General features: G+C 37.7%; 1 protein-coding gene across 1 annotated transcript; it reads right to left on the bottom strand.

The window, feature by feature from the left end:
• Positions 1 to 493: 493 nt before the first annotated feature.
• Positions 494 to 5,495, bottom strand: LOC136241129 (sialate:O-sulfotransferase 2-like). Its single transcript, XM_066032297.1, has 2 exons — positions 4,391 to 5,495; positions 494 to 887 (listed from the first exon to the last, which is right to left on the bottom strand). Exons 1-2 carry the CDS (start codon positions 5,397 to 5,399, stop codon positions 541 to 543), a joined length of 1,356 nt encoding a protein of 451 aa, XP_065888369.1. The 5' UTR covers positions 5,400 to 5,495; the 3' UTR covers positions 494 to 540.
• Positions 5,496 to 15,966: the final 10,471 nt, after the last annotated feature.

The following is a 15,966-nucleotide window of genomic DNA, read 5'->3' as shown; positions in this document are numbered from 1 at the left end:
TGGCAGCCATTAGTAGTGACGTTCACTAGTTTGTTTTTACTATGCATGAAAGAGGGGTTGTACAGCCTGCAGTGGCACAAAACAGACTAAGGTTAGGTTATTTGCTGTATTTTTGAAGCAGCAAATAATCACCTTTTAGTAGTGTTTCATTGTTGGTTTTTGTCATTTTGGCCTTGCACATGCATAGCTGTGAAGTCTCAAATGCTGTTTAAAAAGCTATGAATGTCTTAAACACCACCAACACAATAAATATTTTTAAAGGTGCTTAGTACGCACAAGGTGCTGGTGACAGTTCGATAACTGTGTTGACTTTGGAGTTTGCATGCAATACATAATAGTAATTTATATACATGCTATATAGACTGAAGTATTTTGATCAAAAGAAGCATGGCTCCTTCACAAGGGGAGTGAGGGGGTGGGAGACATTTGCCCTAAAAGCCCCATTCTGGATCTGTCATTACCTTTGGAACAACCCTAGTCCTAGATCCACTACTATCATGGTATACATACACATACGTACATAATGACACTTTTATTCACTTAATAAGTTATGTTATAAGGGAGCAATGCTTTATTAGCCAGTGTGATTTGTGCATGAATCCATTGTTTCTGTTCAGGAGTATATGGATCAAAGCTTGTATTATGTTTTCTGTGGAAGCCTTCAGTTGAGGCAGAATTAATAGTACACTGTAGGTCATCTTCTGTGTATGAAAACTCTAAAAATTCCATCATCCTTTTCAATTCACCATATACATTATTTTGTAAATTTTCATATTTCACTACTAACATAGGAACTTGCTTTGACATCATCCCACTTTTTACATGTTCTCTCCATGACACAGCAAAGCTCATAACTGTTTTGTTCCACTCAGCCGCATTGTCACCTCCTAGTAAAAATAAACATTAATGCATAACATGACATCTATGTCATATGGCTTCCATGATTTAAACATGATGGTGTGTCATGTAGCCAAGGAAACCCAATGCATTAAGCTTGATTTTTCTATGTTAAGACTCTAACATATTTCAAAGATGAATTCTGAAGGGAGAATTTTGGGGGGCATCATTTTGTTTTGCAGTACTGCATATGTAGAAATACATGCAACAGTTGTGCAGCTTTGCATGTGTACATTAATACCTGCATGGCTGGCACATGACAGACAAGTGTGTATTTTAGAAAACATGAGTTTCATGCATTTTTACTTCAGCAACAGTTAAACAAAAATAGCCCATCTTTCTGTAAAACATTTCTTGGAGGTGGGGCATCTTCCATACCAAATTTGAACTAAATTGATCCAGCTGACTTTGAGATACGCGCCTTCAAAGTTTCTTTTATTTTCTTTGTATTTTTCTTCATCTTGCATTAATTCTTCTTTTTGCACTGCTTACAAAATTACCATAACTTGCGCAAGTCTTTAATGTGTGTACAGATTGGTAAAAGCAAGAATTTATAAACTCTTGGTAAAAGTGGCACAAAGTTACAAGCGATTTTCAAAATCACAAGTGCAATTTTTTGTAACACCTGCTGGGTAAACCATTCGACAGAAAACTGAGTTTATAAATTCTTGCTTTTACCATTCTGTACACACATTAAAGACTTGCGCAAGTTATGGCAATTTTGTAAGCAGTGCAAAAAGAAGAATTAACACAAGATGAAGAAAAATACAAAGAAAAGTAATTGCCACAGAACCTTTCTGTTTAGATTTTTGGAATGCTTTTTAAATTCTCTTTCAAGTGATATATAATTCATTATAATTACTCAAAGGAAAAGGTCAAACCACAAAAATGTGACCATTTCCTTTGATATAAGTTTTTTTCAAAAAACGGTCACAAAATAATTTAAAGTGTACTGATACCCAGTAGATACCTTTAACTTCACGATAGGATTGAGAACATGACCACTAATGATCTAGGTTGACTAATAGTGGAAACCACACCTATTAAGTAATCTAGTAACTCAAACACAATGAACTCACACCCTTATTGGTCTAGCTATCATAGCATGGTGATAATAAGGAATATTGACCATGCCCGAGGCTGACTTGAGGTACTCTAATACAGAAATCACCCTAATACAACAGTCACTATGACATTCTAATGGAAAAGTCAGCTGTGTAATAAAAACTAAACAAACTACTGAAACTGGCATTAATTTAATGGGATCCAAATGATAAAATGTAGTGAAACAAGAGGTTTTCTCACAGAGCTATGTTGCATTACCATCATTCATCTCTTGCTTCACTATTTATCACTTGGATCACTGCTTCAGTTTTAAATTAATATTTTTTCAAATATATCAGGGTTTTTGCACAACAGTACAAAGAACTTCTTGCTTGGTTTTCCTATGCTCCATTTACAAGCGGTGATACAAAAAGTGGCTAAGCTATTTTCCTCATCATTGGTCAGATATAGCTCAGGCCACAGGTTCTTTCTGTACCTGAAATCCTATCTTTCAAAGTGGTTGGGGGCCTAGGAACACAAAACTCCTTGGCAGCTTTATTCACCATCCAATTTGAGCTTCCATGACATGAATGATAGAGGTTTAATCCCACTGCTTACATTTCTTAGGCAGACCAGGCTCAGTGTAATCATGAGGAGGACTCACTTGCATCACTAGTGTTCAACCTCACCTTCCTTGTCTTCCACCTTTGCCTAGCAGCATTACTTCTGGCTTTAGATCATTTTGGCATCATGCACTATATCCTTCAGCAAAAAGTACATCAGTGTTTGGTTATTATGTTTCTCTGGAAAAGCTCCTAGCTAAGTGTGTTGTTCAATAATTGCTGAGCTTTTAACTGATTATTACATGGCCCACTAAGAGCTATAAACTAAAACTCTGTACAACAACATTCCAATCCCAGTCGTGACTTGATACCGCAGCAACCTGCAGTTTGGTATGTGCTAAAGGAGCCACGGAACATAATTTTAAAACATGCTACACATAGTACTTTATGCCTGGGATGGGAAAACTAAGTGTGTTGCCCTAAACGAATTCACTAAACTTGGGTGCATTCTATGTGTGCCTATACTGATAGTCAACTAATACATCGTAAAACATGCAAACAGACACATAATTTGTCTCAATCACTTTGTCACTGTACATACTCTTATACATCACCTGAATCACTCTTGTACTCTTCTCCAAGGATTCTGATTAAGGCTGTGTGATAATAAAAAAACTATATTTTGATAAATTTCAATAACAAAAACCATTTTATCATGATAAATGATATTACATATCTCGACAATGAAATATTGCCATAGAGTACTTTTACAGTTATTTTGTGTAATAATAATTGTTTAAGGTTTGTATCTCTTGAAAATCACTTATTTTCAGTCTCTTGAAAATCACTTATTTTCAGCATTAGCTACCACAGCTGATTGTGATCTTACTCACAAGAGCACCATCTGCCTGCTTTAATATACAATAGTCTATGGAGATTTGCTATTGAGTTGGAATATCGATAATAGAAAATTTTTATCTTTATCACAATAATTACGTTATCGTTATTATCACACAGCCCTAATTCTGATGAACAAATCTCATCTCTGTAAACTGAGTATGTTGAGTTTATGGTGTCATGTTTAAAAGATGGTGTACTGTTTGTCTTATGCAGAATTTTGATGCATGGTTAAATTTTAATATGTGCATGCAGCACCTCCATTCAACCTACACTTAATAACAAATAACACAAGCAAAGGAGGGATAGTGTGTCTGTGATAAAGTTACTGTTTGAACTCCTTTCAAGTTACCATATCACCTAAATAATTTTGAGGGGCAATATAAGGATGAAATATATTGTTTCGCAGATTTGCAAACAACTCCATATGTATAAGCTACGTAAAAGGACAAATTTTTCACAAAAAGCTAAATCTCCTCTCCCTAAAAATATTTAGGCTATATGTACCACTCGTATCAGTAAATGGTGGTAACTTGAACGGAGCCACAAGCAATGAAAAAATGATTAATACAAATACCTTTGTTGAAGAAGCATAGAGTATGTACATATTGACTACTAGTCTTGCATAGTCAGACCACTGGTAAGTAGTTTTGTTATCAGATTTTGGGGGCTGTTGATTGATTTACGAGACATGCACGCAGTGGCTTCCACTATGTTCAAAAACCATTGTGAAACCATCATGTCTGATTCTCACCAATCAACGAGCCTTTGGAGCCGTGCAGTAAAATCTGAAGGGTGCCAGAACATATTAACTGTTATACTGTGTACACCAGACCCTCTTTCTTCCCGACCCAATACAAAGTGATCTGGCTACATGAGATTAGACTACAGCAATAACTTAGTAGGATGCAACGTACAGTCACAACTATATACCTGTATTGTAAAACCTAGAGTACATTCCTGTACTTTTGGTAAAACTTGCCACTTACTAAAATATTCTCTTTCAGCTGTGGAAATATGTGCTGTCAATTGATTTCTTGAAATGGATTGTTTTCGATTCCATTCAGAAAGGATAGCATCAAAAGGATTTCTAATAATGTAAATTATTTTATGAGTTACCATAAAGTTTTCATGGTAAGGAAAATGAGTCTTCACAGCAATGACATTGTCGGTATAAACTCCTTCACCAATCATGCCTTTATTGATATAGCTCAAATCGCAATCCTTGAGAGCACCAGTATAAATACCAGTAGTAGTCTCCAGCAGTTGTCGTACCCATGAATTTCCTGAGCCAGGAAAACTGAATAACGCAGCAGTTGTCCCATTACTCTGAAAACTCATCTTTTTGCAATTTTGAAAGTGTTTAGGTACATCAATTTTTCCATCAAATTTTTCTGTGCGCTTTAACAAATATAAACCTGGACAAGCCAAAAACTGGTGTCTTGAAAGTATTGAAGAATTTAAATTAGGTACTCCAAAAGCATCAACAACACTACTGATTTGATATTCACAAAGTTCGCCTAAAAAGTTTAAGTTGGCTTCTAAAGTAATTGACCCTGGTGTTCGACTCTTGAGCTTCTTGATAGTCTCACTGAGATCATGTCTTGTTTCATTGATTGTACTACTTTTGTTACCACCAGCAATACACTTTGACTTACTAATATTCATAAGCATTGAATTGTTACCCTTCACTGCTTGTGCATGCTTTGTCATTTTTTCACTAGGCTCATGTTTTGTTTTATTGATTTTAATACCTTCTATATTACTACTTTCTATATCACTGACTCTTGTATGCTTTGATTCATTGATGCTCATAAGTGTTGAATTGATTAGTTCTTGTGTTGTAACTTCAGCTGTTAATAGCTCGGGTGATGGCCGCATGTTCCACCAGTAAAGGTTTTCGATGAACAGGATGCATACCATGATGGCCACTACTAATAATCCCACAGAACATAGTAAATACTGTAGGCGCCGCGACGTTATAAACTTTCGGAGCATACCGGCGCCAGTCCTCGATGCACTATCGAGTCAATTCAGTATTCACTTGCAGGTATTCTCCAACCTGTCACGAGACTTCAAGATCCATCTAACGAAACTAGGTGTGGCTAAGAGTTCTTTCACCGCTTACTTTCCGGTTACGCATATCGCTTTTAACATTACAATCGTGTCACGTGATTCAATAATACTAAGCTGTAAACTTGCTGCTCTGGCTGCCATAAGTGCTTATCACTGCTTTTGGACGTGTTTAATGGCTGAAATTGGTAAGTTAGCTCAGAGAGTACCTAGAAATCTGTAGTTGTATGTGACCTAGTCTGTATCAGAAATGCCAGCCGCTTTTAAGTATTCAAAGTGGATATTTAGCCCGCGGTCACCGCCACGGTGCAAATATTTATTTAGCCGGTCGTTTGTTGTATAAACATTAGGAAGTGTCACCTATAACTCTAGTATCAAACACACTAGTTGTATGAAGGTAAGTTTTGGGTGAGTTCGAGGCGAGCCAGGGCGAGAGCTAGGGTTGGCCCGGCTTTGCCGGGACGCTCGCTTCGCTAAATCCAACCCTACATCACGATGCTGTACAGCCACATACAGCCAAGCCCAGGCTGACCAGACCTCCATTAGAGCCCTAGTCTGCTCATATGGATGCACACCAAGTATATTAACACGAACTTAGGTCTTGGCCGGCGTGGCCCTCGGCATGGCCAGACCACTTTTTTCTGGTAGAGAGGTAGCTAAAAGGAGAAACAAAAGTGGCCTGGACACACAAAACTATACTAACCTTGATTTATCACTGTTCTGACAATAGTAGTCTCCAACAGTTGTCGTACTCATGAATTGCCTGAGCCAGGAAAACTGAATAACGCAGCAGTTGTCCCATTACTCTGAAAACTCATCTGTTTTTGCAATCTTGAAAGTGTTTAGGTACATCAATTTTTCCATCAAATTTTTCTGTGCGCTTTAACCTGAACAAGCCAAAAACTGGTGACTTGAAAGTGTTGAAGAATTTAAATTAGGTAGACCTACTCCAATAGCATCAACTGAATTTGAGGTTCACAAAGTTCACCCAAAAAGTTCAAGTTAGCTTCTAAAGTAATTGACCCTGGTGTTCGACTCTTGAGCTTCTTGATAGTCTCACTAAGATCATGTCTTAATTGTTTCATTGATTGCCGTACTATCAATTTAGTCATATAGTAGTAATAATATTATCCACATGAAAACAGCCAAGCTGTGAAAAAAGGTGCAGCCTTAAAAAGCCTGGGTGAAAATCATTGCAGCCATTTGTTGGCCGCCACCTTTGATTTCACAACTTTTTTCACCCAGGCTTTTTAAGGCCGCACCTTTTTTCACAGCTTGGCTGTTTTTGTGCAGATATCACTTCTTTTTGTAATTGCAAGTTCCAAGGCCAGCCTATGGTTGGCCTTGATAACTCCTTTTAACTTTTTCACCTTTACTGCAGGAATCATCAAAGACTGTGGCTATATGAAGAACTGAAAGAAGATGAATTTTGAAGGTGCGTATATCCCAATGATAGCTGGGCAGATTCGACTCAACCTAGGAATGGGAGATATGCCCTACCCTGAGGAAGCTTCCACTGCAAAAATGTTTAATTATACTGTTCAAGCACTGTGGAGCTATGGATGCATGAAGACTTTTATTTAGATTTTTTTATTAATATTCCCAGGGTTATCAACATGCACCCCTTGCCACCACCCTGACATCACAGAACTGCATGACACTACTCCTTCTGAAGAGAGACAAGGAGAGCAAGTCTTCTGTAAAATACAGCACTGAGCAGCATGACCCATACCACCCCTTAATGGTTAAAGTACATGTGGGGTAAAAGAACCCATCTCAGTTTCATTGTTCATACTTCCGTTGTTTATCACATTCAAAACGTTGATAAACTATGGTGAGGATACTTGGGTAGCATGATATGAAGGTGGTGCAATTCAGGGGGACATACCTTCAGATGTTTGCTTACCTCCCCAGAATCCTGAAGCATAAACGTCTACACGAGCTCCATCCTCATTATTAGCTGTTGCATATCGAAGGCTGGGTCTAACCTGTAAAGAGGCTGCAACGTATGCAAAGTGCTAATAACAATAACAATAATGGCATTTTCTGGTTCCGTAAAACGAGTGTGTCGTCTACCCACACTACTAGCTGTACTTGGCCGCACCGGCGACACGGCTATATACTTTCATAATTTTTGTAGAATGTTCTAGAACAATCTAGATTTTCCACTGGTAGCTAGTTGGCAGGGCTGCCCACAGGGGAGGGCAACTGGGGCATTTTGCCCCGAGTCCCAGCCTGAAAGGGACCCCAGGAAGGGCCCCTTGAATACCTGTTTAAAAGATCGATATACTCTAATAGAGCAGTCAGATTTAGATACTCTAATAGAGCAGTATTCTTCAGAGGAGCAGTGTATTATTTTAATTTTTTGGTCTTCAACCTACAGCTTGGGTAAAGTTGTGCTTCAGAATGGAAACCTCCTTGCCCCTGGGCCCCAATTTAACTCTTTACCCTGGGCCCCTTAATTTTTCTGGGCAGCCCTGCTAGTTGGTGGATCTATGAAATTATGAATTTGACTATTGAGTAGATTTTAGCTAGAATTTTCATTTATAAAGTAGAGATAAAGTGAGATGATCAGCTGTGATAACAGCGGCTCAGTGGTTAAGGATTTGAGTGTTCAGTATGGAGGTCCCTAGTTCGAACACTAGTCAGTAACTTTTTTTCGACATTGTTTATGCACCTTTTTTACCCTACCGTGACTGTTCTATTAGAGTATTTTGACCTTGCGATTTACAGTTGTTTGGTTTTTGCCTTGTAACTCTAGCTGTCAATGTGATTTCTTTTAAACCACAAAAGTTTGAGCTATGATGGTTAACCTATACTTTTAAGCTATTCCCATAAGTGGTTTACCCTGTAGGTGTGACAACAAGTCAGCCTTTTTTAATGCTAATAACCATCCATAGCTGAATGTTAATCAGATTTGCACCAAACTTGGTATGTGATTGTGACGAAATATGTTCTAAAGTGTACCAAAGCTCAAGACAATTGAGCTACACATTTGCATTTTATAATGGTTTTTGTAAAGTGTGCAATAATAATGATCTAAGCCCCCTGAACGAAGGAAAAAAATGAAGAAATTAAGCCAAATTTTGAAGGCTTATATTTCACGATTGTATTATAAGCAATCTTGCTAAAATTTGATATGTAGGATCTTGAAGGTAGAGGGCATTTGCAGTATAAAAATGATTCTGATTCAAGAGGGGAGCATGGAGCTACGTATGTGTGAAAACCGTGTTTTGTTTCTTCCTGTAAATATACTCACAGTGTGGTGCACCGGATTTCTTGGCCACATAGCACACTACTTTGTTTCTTGATAACAACAAGTTTAGTGAAAATGATCAATGTACTCTAATAAAACCGTCATATTAAATACTCTAATAGAACAGTCACCCCCTTCCAAAATTCCTGCATATATTGTTTTTGAGGGTTATATTGTCATTACTAGAGTTGAAACAAACATTTGGATTGCTAGGATGTTTCCTTACTAAGTTACGTTGTATTGAATACCTTAGTAAGAATTTGATTTGATTTGATTTATTGCTTATACTCCATACAATCGGCTAGAACCATTCTTACTTGCAGGAGTGACAACATACATCAACACTAAAAATACACAATACAAAAATGTGACCCAGTCTGACAAAACCGGGCTTATTGCCTATTTAAAAGTATCGAGAAATGCCGGTTTTAAGTATTTAGTGTGTTGTAGCTCGCCAATGGTTGAAGCTATGTGTACCAAATTTTCACACGTTTTATACCAATTCCTTACCTTCCAGAGCATCCACTGTACAAGTAGCCAATAACTAAGTTTCCCACCATTTTAGATAGTTTTTAAACTGAGGTTGACTGTATCAGGCGAGCTGCAAATTGGGTGGGAGGCGGGGGGGCCCTGGAAGGCGAGCAAGATGGTGTTCAAAAATTGAAAAGGAAGGCCAAGGGATGAATTAGGCCAAGTTTTGAGCCATTGAAGTCTCAAAACTGGCTAAAATGAAAGGAAATTTACAGCAGAGGTACTTATTCAACACCACAGAGCTGTACAGCCACATACAGTCATTCCCAGGCTGACCAGAGCTCCATTAAGGCCCCACACCACATGTACGGATTGCCACTGGGCTTGGGAAAAGCAGCCAACAAAACCAGACCACTCAAGTCTAGCTGATTTTAAGTGTGGAATTAGATAGTTTATTCATGTAGCTGTGTGTCCTGGGTGAAAAATTGAATCTGCTGACATGGGCGATACAACCGGTTTTCTCAGACTGGGTCACAAATTAGCTTAACACAATAATAGCTACATTCAAGCAAGACATGATATATAACAATATACCAGAAAACACGATTACAAAACAGAAAATAAACACAAGCTAGTCGTTAAGTAGATATGCATGATAATCAGGACAGAATTGCTGGTAGTGGAGGTCTTTGATAGTAGGATGGAAGGAAAATGGTATAGCATTCCACCAGTGAGAAGCAGTAAACCTGAAGGGAAAATGCAAGGTGTAACCTCTTTGATTAAATAATTTGTCCTGGACAGGTATTATGTTGAGAATAGACCAAACCGAATTGGAGGTGACAAGGAATACTGGTGATATTGATAAAACATTAGACAAGAGGACTGGAATTGAATTAGCTTTTTAATGGCAACCAATTGTGATGTGCTGGCCATGGGATACATGTATAGTTGCTTGCACATCTGCACTGATCTGGTTTGCATACATTACAGCCGATGCAAGGACTGCTGAGAAAGTGGAGGACCCCACATAGAAAGGAGTAATGCAAGTGACTTTAGCAGGTCAGTGTTCAGACAATGTTTGTGACAGTTATAAGATAAAGATATTACAACATTTTCTTGGAAACTTGAGATACATGATAGGTCCATGATCGCTTACAGTCAAAATTGATACCCAAGTAAATTTTGTATGATCCTGCAAGAGAAGGAGAAACTTCAGTATAAGTCAACATCACTATTAGACCATCATAATCTATAAAGGTACACATTTAGGGGTAGCTACAGTGGAACCTCTCTTATCCAGGGGTCTGGTACATACTACTGTCCATATCTCAAAAATGCCTGTAATGAAGAATAACATGCTAATGTGCTAAAGTAACTTAAACTTATAAATTCAAGTAATGTTGTTGTTTCTATCAGTTAGTGCTGTGCAGTTTAGTGGGCAGAGGGGGGAGTCACTAGAGCATTCCCTGGGTTGTAAAAATGCAGTATCACCTAGCAACCAAGTGGTAGTTATTATTAGTAGAATAAACAAGCCAGCAACTTTTAAGCTCCCTTCCTTGTGCTTTCATCTAAAAACCAAACTTTGCTATTAATTTATTATCAAGCTACATGACTAATTTGGGCTATCCAGATGATGGAGGTGCCTGGACAATAGAGGTCCAGATAAGAGAGGTTCCACTGTACATGTCAGAGGAATATACATATGGTGTGATAAACATTGTCATGATGGCACAGAAGGTCTGCTGATTCATTACGTTAAATGTGAAAAAGAGTTTAATGTACATGGTACTGTATTTTGGGTGTAGCTAATATCAGCACAACAACCAGATGTCTAAGCCACATACTTAGGGTACAAAAATTCTGACTACGTAAATACTATATTGTTTAACTTTCAAGTGTATGTTGCGATCAAGTCTATAGACCACTCCACAAACACCACTGTATTGTTAAATGGCTATACAAGCAATGAATCATACTTAGAGACTTGCAAGTGGCATAACACATGCTGAAATGATGCCTAATCACTTTGAGCAATCATTGCCCCGGCAACCATTAACTCAGCAGATTGTTAGGTGGTACTATCATGATATTGTTTATTATTTTGTATGCATTGAATGATCACTTCAATCCAATTTTTCACTCTTTGCACCATACATAATACATAAACAAAACATGTATGTTCACATTTAAATATGCTATACAAGTCCTGACCACTTATTCTCCATCATGGTGCCTCACATGATGCCTAGTATCTGATGCCTACTCTGAAAGAGGCTTTGGGCACTTATTCTTCACACATCTAGCCACACAGCAATATTAATAAGTTTTGGAAAGTTTTCACCTTCACGCACCATGTGAAGCACACAAATCCTATTTGTCAAGCTACTTGAGTAGCCTGCAGTGATTGCTTTGCTGAAAATGCTTCCCATAAAAGTTGGTTGCACAAATATCTGAATTTTGCAGTTCGGCAACACAAAGACTAGTATGTTTGTCTTGCAGCAAACATGAGTGGTCAGTTGTGGTCTGGGGTAACCCAATACTAGTGCAGACCCTTTTTCAGAGACGCTTTTAATCATATAGACATCATGTGAGATACCGCGATGGTGCAGAAGTGGTCTGACCATGCAAGACTAGACATTGTGACTTGTAAAGGTATCTAGCACAAATATAGAATGAGTAAACATTGTGAAGTATTTATGTTTGGTCCCTGCAGGTTGTTGGATGGGTGATACTGATTACTGTACAAGGCAACAATAGTTTTTCCACCCATGGTGTGTATTGTGCGGGTTGGTATAAACATTGAAACCAATTAAGGGTCCATTTTGCCTATCTTAAAGTATTGCTACGTACTACAATATGAAATTATTGACAAAGTTACGTATAAACAATAGTCCACTATGGACTTTGAGTAACTCCACTTATGACTGCACCAAATTAAGGTAGTAAATACATCTTCCTTACAGTTCTTTAAACAGCAAAATGAGAGCTGAGCCAGTACAGGCCCCATACTGTAAAAAATTAGTGGTGAATTCCCTACTAATTTCTGCCACAATACTCACTATTTTGGATTTTTGTGCAGTGACATCCAATACTTTTATATTAATGGCTTTCAATACTCTTTTGTAGTGACCTTCACTACATAGTAGTAAATGCCACAACATGGTAATGAAGGTCACTACACGGTAGCAAGAGTTTATAATGGTGCCTACACCACTGTAAACTCTTGATGGTAATGAACACTATTTATGGTAGTGAGGGTCACTACATGGTAGTGAACACTACATGACAATGAGGGTCACTACATGACAGTGAGGGTCACTACATGACAGTGAGGGTCACTACATGACAGTGAGGGTCACTACGTCACTACACAAAAATAGTGAGTGTTGTGGCAGACATTAGTAGTAACCTTTACTAGTTTGTTTTTACTGTGCAGACATTCTTCAGCATTATTTATTATGCTTGTGGCTGTAGCAAAATTTTAAAGCGGGATGGGCACAAATTAGACCAGAAATGAAGGAAAAGACTCATAATCTTGAAGCTCCTTCTAGGGGCACCTCAATTCAGCTGCATACAAATTGAAGTCAGTAGGTATTTGTTGGTACAGACTATGTCATAGAAGGTGTAAATGAAGGGTCAGAGCCACCCCCCTCCCTCCCCCATGCACACAATTTGTAAAGCAAGCAAAGCAAAGCCTTTGGCTGCTGCTAGTGGTTACGCCTACCCAGTGAACCAGCACTGGGATACCTGTGCGATACTCAGGTGCTATATGAGTCAGTGCTGGCAAATCCTCCTGGGCAGGACTAGTAACCTGCAATAGGCTGTACCATGTCTCACAGGTGAAGGTGTGGGCACCCGAAGTCCCACCTGGGCCTTCACCCATATGTAAGACATGCACAGTTGGCATTTGCTTCTCCAGTTTAGGTACCCATTAATTTTACAGCTGGGCGGGCTGCTTCCCCAGTTGACACCAGGTCCCCATTTACACGGCTGGGTTGGCTGGAGCAATGTGAGTAAAGTTTCTTGCTCAAGGAAACACCAACAACACCAAAGTGGCATAGCTGGGAATTGAACCTGGGACCTTTTGATAAGAAAGCCGATGCCCTAAGTACACACACACTTTTAGATCGAGATACTCTAATAGAGCAGTCAGCTACTCTAATAAAACAGTCAACTACTCTAATAGAAAAGTCACCTTTACATTTCCTTTAAAAACTGTAAGTTTATTTGTAAAACAGTCTAAAAGCTCTCAGGATTTCTAAAATATGCCAAGACCCCCAAGAATCTTGTAACAACCATATCTGTTTGTTGCTTCAAATTCCACTGTGTACTGAAATTTCACTGTCAAAGTTGCCCCCTCACTTTGTGACCTGTCCCTGGACTATGTGCAATCTAGGGGGCATGGTCTTCTTTGAGAGCAGGAAATTCCATAACATTTTATGCTGGGAAAATTCTAAATGCCTTTATAATGAGAACGTCAGAACATTGCTGAAGGTAATTATTATAAAGCAATTATATATTCTACTTTAGAATGTTTAGATTATTGTAATAGAACACCCAAAGCACTCTCAGCTTTTTTTTAAAACCACATCAAGATTGCACTTGGTCTATAGTAAATTCACATATAATAATTACATCAGAATCTTCAGCTGGTGAATTCTGCAGCACCTTAAAACAATCTGTAAAAGATTGACAATACAGGCAACATGGTATGAACAACTGTTTAACTAAACATTTGAACATGAAATTTAACATTTGAACACTTGTTCAGTTCATCAGTTTTTTAGGAACTTACTTAATTACATCATGTCTATACAATGGAAAAATCTCACTGCTAGTACATGTATAGATTCAGTATAATATTGTTTAATGAGAATATTTCAAACATTAGTTAAATACCACAAAATACAGAGCAACATTTCTAACCATTGCAATAAAGTCAACCACTAGCCACCGATAACTCAAGAGTTGATCCAGGGGGTGGATGGGGTGGCTAGTAAAATCCACCATGCATGGCCTTCCAGCTTCTCAGACATGCAATGTTTTACTGAAATGGTTCTGTAATATTGATCACTAAACTCTTTTGTTAATATATTTTAGCTGTAGCTAGTCACAAATTATTTGTATATTTTATCAACCCATGCATTGCCAATCAGATTTCAGTCTATATCATGTTACAGTCACGGTAGTAGTTGCACTATAAATTCATCAAGTTGAGTGAATTTATTTTAAAATAATAGGCAGAATTAGCTACCACTACACAAAGGAGTTCTTGAAGGAATCATGCAGTACGATAGTAACTGTATAGTAGGGACCACAAAGGAGTAGGCGTGGCCCATGAAATAATATCACCTAAAAAACAGCCTCAATTTTCCCTGATGACGATGAGGCAGTATTGGTTAAGTAAAACTAAGCCCAAACAAGCTTTCAGATCGACCCGAAACGTTTTCAACTAGTTGCTACGGAATTTTAAAAATAATTTATTTAACGGAATTTTATAGTGACTGACTGAGTAACTGACTGATGCCTTCAGACCAGGCTTGTTGTAATTGTAATCGTAATTGTAATTAATTACTAATCATTAGCAATTTTCAAGTAATTGTAATTATAATTGTATTTGCTCACTGGGCATAAAAGTAATGGTAATTGTAATTGTAATTAGCTGTTCAGTCAATAATCATTATGTAATTAAATTTAAGTATAATCAAAGTTATGCTATATAAAAGTACTACTCCATAACTTGACTATACTATGTACACAATCCCATGTGTATAACATGTGGCCCATGTAGCTATAGTAAATTCTTGAAATTATATGTCATGTATTTGTTGACCATATAGTTAAACATTTTATGTACAGTATGGGATACTCATGGGATACATAATGTTCAATAGTAGAGAAACATTTAAATGTATCTGGATGACACAGAGTTTACAAAGGATGAAAGCCCTTTAAAGTTTTGGAAGATAAAAGCAAATAAATATCCCATTTTAAGTACAATAGCAAAGAATAGCAGCAACATTTGCACCATTTGAGTGTGTATTCGACCATAGTGGCAATGTTCTCAGACCAAAATATATGTAGACTATTACCAAAAAAGTTTGAAGAGTTAATAGACGTACCTTAAGATTAATGCTGGAGAACTGTAAGTAAGTTATTGTTGTACCCCAATTAGTGCTGGGTGGTATTGAAAAATAGCAAACAGTATACCTTCCATAAAAAGTATCACAGTGTTAATGTAAAATCTATTGGTATTAGAGTAACTGCCATTTACCACAACAAAAGCACCAAATACCCATGGTAGATCAGCAAGCCTCAGGTACAAACTACCACTAACAAACTTGTTTACATAGTTTGGTTAGCTGACTACATCAGCACCTGCCTACAAACATTAATTGTCACATGTCTGGTTACCTTCTAAACATGGGATGAAACAAGCATTAGCCCACAGGGAGGCCATAGTGCCCAGGTGGTATGGCGGTATTAAAAAATGCAAGCGATATCAAAACCAGTATGACTTAAACATCACAGATTATTAACAATACCAGTATATTACCCAGCTCTAACCCCACATGTACAGTAGTAATTGAATAGTAATTGTAATTATTAATCATTATTTTACATACTGAAGTAATTGTAATTGTAATCATTAGATTGGCTTCAAAAAGTAATCGTAATTGTACTGATTACTTTCGGTGGGTAATTACAACAAGCCTGCTTCAGACAAGTGTAACTCGATAACAGCTAAGGCTACGGGTTTGATTT

The sequence above is a fragment of the Dysidea avara genome, chromosome 12 (genome assembly GCF_963678975.1).
Source record: "Dysidea avara chromosome 12, odDysAvar1.4, whole genome shotgun sequence".
Classification (NCBI taxonomy): Eukaryota; Metazoa; Porifera; class Demospongiae; order Dictyoceratida; family Dysideidae; genus Dysidea; species Dysidea avara.
This window is presented reverse-complemented; position numbering and strand designations above follow the sequence as displayed.